This window comes from Haemorhous mexicanus, chromosome 16 (genome assembly GCF_027477595.1).
Source record: "Haemorhous mexicanus isolate bHaeMex1 chromosome 16, bHaeMex1.pri, whole genome shotgun sequence".
Taxonomy (NCBI): domain Eukaryota; kingdom Metazoa; phylum Chordata; class Aves; order Passeriformes; family Fringillidae; genus Haemorhous; species Haemorhous mexicanus.
The window spans coordinates 1,064,850-1,074,142 of NC_082356.1; the positions used below are offsets into that span (position 1 = coordinate 1,064,850).

The 9,293-nt window shown below is 57.9% G+C and overlaps 1 protein-coding gene across 1 annotated transcript; it reads left to right on the plus strand.

Moving 5' to 3' along the window:
• The first annotated feature begins 724 nt into the window (after positions 1-724).
• Positions 725-5,768, plus strand: LOC132334523 (Fc receptor-like A). Its single transcript, XM_059860631.1, has 7 exons — positions 725-1,185; positions 1,810-2,115; positions 2,199-2,208; positions 2,665-2,686; positions 2,772-2,850; positions 2,934-3,017; positions 5,602-5,768. The coding sequence occupies exons 1-7, from the start codon at positions 909-911 to the stop codon at positions 5,766-5,768; spliced, it is 945 nt and encodes a 314-aa protein (XP_059716614.1). The 5' UTR covers positions 725-908.
• Positions 5,769-9,293: the final 3,525 nt, after the last annotated feature.

Consider the following 9,293-nt stretch of genomic DNA (forward strand, 5'->3'; position numbering starts at 1 on the left):
AGGGGACAAGAACTGTGAGGATGTGGCCATGGGGATGGGATCATGATCAGGTGGGGGTGACCTGGGCCAGCATGGGCTGTGTCCGTGGTGTCCTTGTGCCTGGGGTGTCCACAGTGTCCCCATGTTCTGACTCAGTGGTCTCAGTGTCCCTGTTCCCAAGGCGGCCATGTCTCAGGAACGTGGTGCACGGGTGGCTGTGACACAGACCTATCCCCTTGCCTCACCAAATCTTTTGGGGACCACCCCCATGCACTTTCCCAAAAGAACTGCTGTCCCCATGGGGACAGTTCTGGACAGCACCCGCACCCTGTACCCCGTGTGCCTCTGTCCCCTCAGTGCCATCCCCACCCAGCCCTGTCCCTTCTCCCCTCCAGCCTAGACCCTTGGCCTCGCTGGTGAGTCCTCGGCCAATGCCATGGCCCCACAGCGCTGTTCCCACCCCACGCTGGCCCTGGCAGGCTGCTGTCCCCTGTCACCGGCAGGCGCCCAGACCACCCAGATCCTTGTGGAACCCCCCTGGACACCGCCGGTGGTGTGGGACCATGTGACACTGACCTGCCAGGGCTTGGGGACCGCCGGTGCCACCACCTGGTACAAAGACGGGCGGCGCTGGTGGCAGGAGAGACATGACCGCCTCAATGTCACAGAGAGTGGCACCTACGAGTGTGACAGACCTGGCATTGGGCTCAGCCCCACTGTGACAGTCTTAGATGGTGAGGGGGATCTTAAATGGTCTGGGTGGCCCCTGACAGGTCTGGGTGGGCTCCACTCCGTGGGTGGCTTCACACCCCTCGTGTGGCAGGAGCCTGTGCCCTGCACACAGGGACATCCCAGTGCATCCCAGTGCACCCAGATATCCCCGGTGCCATGGGGACCCACCTCTGACCTTTCCCAAGCCCCTCAGTAAGATGGGACCCTCCTGTCCCACAGATGATCTGGTGCTGCAGGTGCCAGCACGGGCGCTGCTGGAGGGGGACATAGTGACACTGCGCTGCCGGGGGCGGTGGAACAGCCCAGTCACCAAGGTGCGATTTTTCAAGGATAAGAATAATCTGAAGAGGTCCCTTAATGCGACCGAGCTGTCCCTGTCCCCCCTCCAGCTGAACCACAGCGGCAGCTACCGCTGCAAGGGCTGGGTGAGGTCCTGGCCGTCAGGCTCAGCAGCAGTGACAGTGACAGTGCACGGTGAGCACCCCCACGGCTGGAACTCCCATCTCCTGACAGCCCCAAAGCCACTTCCCAGTGCACTCTGAGTCACAGTCCTCACCTCACCTCTCCTTCCCTAACTCTTTCTGGTGCCGGTGCTGGAGGGTCCCCCAAGCTCACCACGGGGTCCCCCCTGACTCTCAGCTGGCTCAGCACCCCCAGCCCCCTGAGGCTCCAAGACGCCCTCCTGCACTTCCCCTCCTGTTCTACCGGGACAGGCAGGTGGTGGGGGGCCCGCAGGGGTCCCCGCAGCTGCTGGTGCCTGCCGTGGGGGTCTCCCACTCAGGGAATTATAGCTGCGAGGTGCCTTCTGAGGGGGGAGGGCTGTGCAGAAGAGCAGCACCCGACTCCGTTTCATGGTGAAGTGAATGTGGGGATGGGCACGGGGAGCGCCCATTGCCTCCTCTGGTTCCCTGCCTGGGGACCTCCCTGTCCCCCTGACACATTTCTTGGGTCTCCTCTCCTCTGCCCTGTGTCGCCTCACCCCTCCGTGGTGTGACCCCATCCCGAAATCCCCCATCACACCCATCCCCCCTGTCCCTAACCCCCGACATTGGCTGCCAGCCCCTCACTGTGCCCTCAGCCCCGTCTCTGTCCTTGTAGTGCCTGTGGCCAATGCCACCATCACCCCTGGTCCCCTGTCACACCAGGTGCATACAGGTGACCCAGTGACCCTGCGCTGCTTAGTGCAGGTGGGCTCAGCACCTGTCACCTTCACCTGGCTGCACAACAGGCAGGAGGTGGCCCGGGGTCCCCTTCTGGAGTTCAGGGCCACCAATGTGGGACATTCAGGCACCTACCAGTGCATGGCCACCAACCAGGCAGACGAGCATTGCGTGTTCCGGGACCTCAGCCCAGAGCTGGCCCTGGAGGTGACACCACGGGACACAGGGACACACAGGGATGCAGGTAAGGTGACACAAGTTCACCAGGGACTGCAGGATACCTGGGCTGATGGGTGACCCTGATGTGTCCCCCTCTGCTTCTTGCAGTGCCTTCAGGGTATGGTGGGGCCCTTTTGTTCCTGCTCCTGCGCGTGGGTGTCATTGTGGCCTGGCACCGGTGGCACCGTGTGGGTGGGTGACAATGGAGAGACCGGTATCCAAGGGAGCTAAAGAGGCTCCCAGAATTGGGGAACCATAATGCAGCTCCCACAGCCCTAGAACTGTGACCTTGGCTGGGGGTCCTGTAAGGTTTGGGGTGGTGCTGGAGGGTCCTGCAGGGATGTTGGGGGTTCTTTCAGTGGCCCCGGGGGCTTTTGTGGGGGTCTCTGTCTCTGCTGGGCTTTGGATCCTTGAGGCAGAGTTGGTTGGGGGCACTGGGGGGGTTCATCAGTTCTGGGAGACTTCAGGGATGCTTGGGGGTCCTGTGGGAAATTGAGGGTCGTGTGGGGGTTCAGGAATCCTGAGAGGGGTCTGGGCGCTGGGACCCCACAGTGACCCCTCCCCTCTTTTGCAGCTGCCAGGAAGAATCAGGAAAGGTGAGGCTCAAAACACACCCTCCCCTTTTATCCCAACCCCCAAGACCTCCCATTCCCTCCCCCACATCCCCTTTATTCCCTCAAGGCCCCCCCAGATCCCCCGGCCCCCCCAGAGGAGGGGGAGGTGCTGTACACCCACCTCGTGGTCACCAGGAGGGCAGCAGGTGAGTATGGAGGGGACACACGCAGAGGGACATGTCACCCATAAGTGGGACCCCACAGGTCCCACAGCCCTTGTCTCTCGCAGTGTCCCCCCGTGCCACCACCCCCCAGGATCCCCAGGTGACCTACACGGAACTGCGGGGATCCCAGGGGCAACCGCGGGAACCCGGTGACATCTACAGGAATGTGCTGTGACACGCGGGGGAACTGGGGGGCACTGGGGGTCCCCACCCATGGGCACCCACTCGTGTGTGTGCTGCCACCAAAACTGCCCCTCTTCCTCCCTGTGGAGGCAGAAAGGTCCCAAAGGGCTGAGAAAAGAACAATTTCCTGCAACAGCAACGAGAGAGAATAAAACCAACAGCAACAGCAACAAGGTTCAGAGTCCAAAGGGTCACAAAAAGGAACAACTTTCAGGGAAAGCCCCCAAAAAGGAACAAACCCTGGATTTTTCCCCCAGAACATTTCCCCCATCAGAGGAACCTGGTAGGGCCCTGGACCTTCACTGCTCTGATGGCCAAAGCGGCCTTCAGGAGGCTCTGGATTCTCTTCTCCCCTGTCCCAAATCCCTCCTCTGCCGTGTTCCCCACATGAGGATGTCCAAAGGCCCTGTGGGAGTTCCAGAGCCTCCCCTTTTGCCAGGGCAGGCAGGATCAGGCCATGGTGCAAGGTGGGGTGCCAGAGACAGGAAAAGTTTGATGTCTGGAGGCATTTTAGAACACCTGTGTGTGGCAGGGGTGGGTCAGGCCTTGCTTTTGATGAGTCCAGGTCCTGTCTGTCCATCAGTCTGTCAGCTGTGGCACACTGGGGACAGTGTGACACTCTGCCAAAGCCAGCTTCTGATTTTCCGGGTGACCAGAAGTGCCACCTGGGGAGAGGGCACTTGGTGGCCTGACTGGCTTAAAGGGCAGAGCATGAGGTGGCCCAGTCCCTGAACCTATCTCCCTCTGGGGTGTCTGTTCCCTCCACGCTGGAACCCAGAAGTTGGCAACTCATTTAAATGAGAAATATCTGCTGAGGAAAGTGGGAACGTTCCTGGAATGGAAAGTAGACCCATGTTAAAAATTTTTTTAGTTTCAAAAATGATGGGTCTTCTAAGCAAAAGTGCAAGAAAAGGAGCAACAGCTCTTTACTGGGAAATTTATAAACCAGAACAGAACAAACAACACAAAACCAGAACTTTCCCTCCCGCTCAGCGCTGTTGGTTTTTGTGGCAGTTATACCCGCGGCCAGCAGGGGGCGCTGCAGGGAGCACTCCCGGCCAGCAGGGGGCGCTGCAGGGAGCACTCCCGGCCAGCAGGGGGCGCTGCAGGGAGCACTCCTGGCCAGCAGGGGGCGCTGCAGGGAGCAGTCCCGGCCAGCAGGGGGCGCCCCGGTCGAGCTCCATCCCCTCAGGGGCCATGGCGGCCTCACACGGGAGGGAGGAGGGGAAATCGCTCCTTTTGCAAACTCACAGGCACCAATCGGTCCCAGCACCACCACCAGCAGCGGGCAGAAGCTGCCAAGGTGGCAGATTGGATCCCAGTGCCCAGGGGCACTGTAGCAGTGTCCCTGCCAGGGGCCAGGCAAACGCCCTGTGCAACACTCGTGACCACTCTCCATGATCCCAAATGGAAGGAAGGCAGTGCCTGACCCCAGGCGGGTCTCAGGTCCACAACAGCACCTCTGGTGTCTTTATGCCACAATTCCTGCAAACCCTCAGCCATTCACTCAGCTGAGGAGGGCAGGGATGCAGCAGCTTTGGGGACACCTGGAATCCAGACAGGGTCACTCCCCAGAGCTCCACCACAGCCATGGGGCAGAGCCACTGCTCGATATTGCTAGACTTTTCCCTCTTATTTGGCAGCTACAGCCTGAACCCAAACATTCTTTCCAGGAGGTTCCAGAAGGCTGCAGGTTTTGTTAGAGAAGGAGGGTCCAGGTCAGCTTGTTGAGCAGATTGGTGTGGAATTCGCAGTAGTTCTGGGGCTCTCTCAGTCTCTTACCTAGAGGAACAAATGATCAATTGTTGCATTTCTGGGCTGGTTCCCTCCCAGCTGCCTCTGCAGGGGGAGTTTCCAGCCAGCCCTGCTCTGAAAACCATCAAAGGCCCTCGCAGAGCCACTGCTTGGGCTCCCTTTGGGTTTTGTGCTTCTTGCAGGGCTGAGCAAACCACAGGCAGGCCTTTTCCCCCCACAGAATTCTCACCTCTGCAGCAGCTCTAAAGCTGCCAGAATCAAAGCCAGGGGGGTGGGGGGGACCCTGAGGTCCTGGCTGCCACTGGGGCTGGCCAGAGCAGGGCTGGGCAATGGCCATCCCTGTGCAGTGGGGCTGGGCCATGGCTGGGCCCCACCCTTGGATGGCCACTGGCCTCAAGGAGCAGGAGTTTGGGAGCTCCTTCCTGCCCTGGGCTCCATTCCCAAGCTGCTCTTGTAGGCTCAGATCCTGCAGGGGACCAGGAAAAAGGGAGAAGTCTGGACCCTCCCGGAGCTGCCACACCAGACAGAACTCCTTGGCCAGCATGTGTCCCCCCTGGGACAGGATCCCCCCAGGACAGGAGCACCCTGGATTTGCCCCCCAGGAAAGAACCCATCCCCCGTGTGACAAAGGTGTCAAATGGCCTCTTCCTTCTGCTGCAGGAGAGACAAAGTGAAAGTGTTGGGGAGGCACAACCAGACACCCCCATCCTGCACAGCCCCCCCTGCCCTCCCTGCGAGCCCCTCACCCCTGCTTCCCCCACCCTGGGCTTCCCCCTGTCTCTGTCCCTCTGGGAGCCTTCTCAGGAACCCCCGGCCAGGCCCGAGTGGGCAGACACCGGGGGGGCAACCCCGACACGGCCGACTGCGGGGAACACTCTCTCTCGTGCCCCGAGGGAGCTGAGGGCAGCGAGGCCAGTGACCTTTGCAGCAGAGGAGACACCAGAGACATCGGTGGAAGATAAAGGGCCGACTCTTAGCAGGGGTTAATCCAAGGTTTTATTCAGGAGCCTGGGGAGCTCCTACACCTCAGGGGTCCTCTGCTGAGAGCCCCGGGAGATGTGCCAAGGTTACATTTAAAGGGAGGTGGAAACCAAAAGTAGGTAACATTTCACTAACCAATAAATGACCCAAAGGGATGGGTACTGGGGGATAGACATTTAGGACAGCATATAGGGCAAGTCTTGGGGGGGCTGACCCCTGGCCTCTGGCTAATCACTCAATGTCTTGGACCGAAGCTTCTAGATGGAGGGGATGGGATGCTGAGTGATTGACAGAGAGCCAGGGTGGGGATTTGGGAATTATCTCATCAAGGGAGTGAGATTACATAGGTAAAGAAAAGGGGGTACAATCTGGGATAAACTATTTGGGAAAAATATGGGGATACAAAAACCAGACTACTTCAAAGTATTACAAAGTATAAAAACACACTACAACACAGGACGATCTCCTACTCAGGATGTGCTGCTCAGTGGTTTTTCTTTCTCTTCTTTATGTCAGCAGAGTTTTCTCTCCTGACCATCACGTGCTATGACCGCTATGTGTCCATCTGCAAACCCCTGCACTACGGGACCCTCCTGGGCAGCAGAGCTTGTGCCCACACGGCAGCAGCTGCCTGGGCCAGTGCCTTTCTCACTGCTCTGCTGCACACAGCCAAGACATTTTCCCTGCCCTTGTGCCAGGGCAATGTCCCGGGCCAGTTCTCAAATTCACACATCCTCAAGCTCTCCTGCTCCAAATCCTACCTCAGGGAAGTTGGACTTCTTCCTGAAAGTGTTTATTCAGTCTGGCTGTTTTGTATTCATTGTATTCTCCTATGTGCAGATCTTCAGGGCCGTGCTGAGGATCCCCTCTGAGCAGGGACAGCACAAAGCCTTTTCCACCTGCCTCCCTCACCTGGCCATTGTCTCCCTGTTCCTCAGGACTGCAATATTTGCCTACCTGAAGTCCCCCTCCATCTCTTCCCCATCTCTGGATCTGGCAGTGTCAGTTCTGTACTCGGTGGTGCCTCCAGCCCTGAACCCCCTTATCTACAGCCTGAGGAACCAGGAGCTCAAGAATGCCCTGAGGAAAATGATGACTCAGGGCAACCAATTTCCCATTTTCTTCTGCATATCTTTTGGAATGGAACTCATGAAAGGCCCAACAGGCCTTCCGAGGGCTTTGGTAATGTTCAGTGGGTTTTTCTCTCATAAAAATATCCTCAATGAAACTCTTTAATCCCCCCATCAAATTCACTGATTGCCTCTTGATCTTGACCCAGAAGCTCTGTAAACCAGGGCTACAGTGCTATCGCTGCATTTGAAGAAAATAAACTACCTTGCAGTGCCTGTTTTATCTGGGATCCCAGCTCAGAGACCTGCATGAAGTTAGAGGGGAGAAGGGGAAAAGAGTCCCAGCAGAGCAGCACGGCCAGGGAGCAGCAGGGGTTGGTTCTTTCAGAGCTGCCCTGCCCAACTCCACCCTGTCCTTCCCATCCCTGCTGTGGCTGTAAGGCCAGAGTGCTCTGGCAGCTTGGTCACTGTCCTGCTGCGTGTCCCTGCTGTGGCCACAGGCAGGGACAGGCCATGGGCACTGCTGGGACACAGCTGGGCTCCAGCACAGCAGCTCCATCAGCCAAGGCCATCTCCTGAGGGCAGGGCAGGGAGGCTTTGCTCTCCTCCAGAGCTGCTGTCAGCACTGTGCCCCAGGAATGCCCTGGCACAGCAAAGCCCAGTGCCTGGGGCAGAGGGGAGTGTGCAGGGGGGGCTGACAGCAGTGTCCTGGCACAGCCAGAGCTCCTGGCATGGACCTGAGGGAGCAGCAGAGCAGGGCCTGGGCTGTGTCTTTGTTCTGGGAACAGCTTGGGAAGGTGCCCCAGGGCAATTGTCCCACACCAGCCCCTGCAACCACCATTGCCAGCACTGGCCTCTCCCCACCTGCAGGAGGTTGTTTGTCCCTGCACGGAGGGACACCAAGTGACCAGGCCAGCTGGCCATGTCTGCTCTGTACTGAGGAGATCTCAGCAGTGCATCGTGTGTGTGTGGGGAGATGAACCCCAGTGAGCACAGACACCATCAGCAGCACCCGGGGGTGGCACAATTCCAGTGGCACAAACAGTGCCTTGAGGCCACTTCACTCTGAAAGTAACGTCCTCTGGGAAACCACCTGAATTCTTTGCTGGGCCGTGCTGAGGATTGCATGGAAAGAAACATCCAGGGCAGGGAGGCTCCAGAGAAAGTGCTCAGGTGTCCTGGGGTGGCTTTATGATGCTGAATTGTATCCCCATGTGTCTGTTTAGCCCAGAAATAAGTTCTGCACCTTTAAGACTTGTTTCAAGAACAAAGGCAGGGAAGTCACAGTGTGCAGTTTCTGTGTGCAGAAGCTTCATTTTCCCTGCCCTGGAATTCTTTCTCTCTCTGTGTGTTGATCTGCAGCACAGGCAGCAAGCAGGAGAGAGCTCTCCTTTGCTTTTAGTTAGTTTATTTTAGCTAGCTGAGGCAGAGAAAGTCTCTGGACTGTGGTTTTTCCTTTCCTTGGAACTGTTCAGCCATGGTCTGGACCGAAAACCCAGAAGAACCCTGGGAGCTCACGCCTGTGGCCGTCCAGGGCCCGGGAGGCGACATTCCAGTGCCAGCGGGACTGACAGAGACTGAGGGAGCCAAACCACAGCCCAGGGAAGGGCTCTGTGAACCCCAGAAGGACTTTCTGAATTTGCCATCTCTTCAGAACAGCGAGAGGTTTCATTTGTTTATTATTATTCTTTTTTTTTTTTTCATGTTTGTGAGTACTTTGCTTGTTAAATAAACAGTTTTTTCCACTTTTCTCAAAGGAGATTTTTGTCTCCTCAACAAGTGGGGGGAGGGGCTGCTTGGATTTGTTTTCTAGAGGGACCCCTTTGGAGGTTTCCTCCCTAAATTTGACCTAAACCAGGACATCAGGGCAGCCAAGGACTGCACAGAGACACCACTGGAGGCTGGATCAGTGGGAAGGAATCAGAGCTGCCTCCCTTCTGAACCACCCCGAGGACCTGGACAGGGCTGTGCTGTGTTCTGGGCACTGACCTGGAACTGAGAGATATGGAAAAGGCCTCTGGTGTCAGCAATGTTGAGAAGGCTGGGCAGTGTCACTGTGGGACCTCTGTCAGACCCCTTGGAAAGGCCAGAGCCATGCCAGAGGGTCCTGGGCCCTTGGGAAGGGCAGACATGGAACCAGTCTGCAAACAGGGCAGGGAGGGGGACTGGGAGAGCCACAGCCTGGTCAGGCTCAGCAGGGAAGGAGATGTGGCAAATCCTCCTGCAGCCATTCCAGGCACTGGCAGGACAGGGCAGGGACTGCAGAACCCCCGTGGGAGGGAAAAGAAGGGGATGTTGTGTGCCCAGACTTCAGCCAGGCCTGTGACAGGGTCTGCTGTGCTCTCCTCAGAGCCAGACTGGAGAGAGCTGGGCTGAAGGAGTGGAACATGGGGTGGGTGGGAATTTGGCTGAACAATGAGGGTCAAATGTCATCCA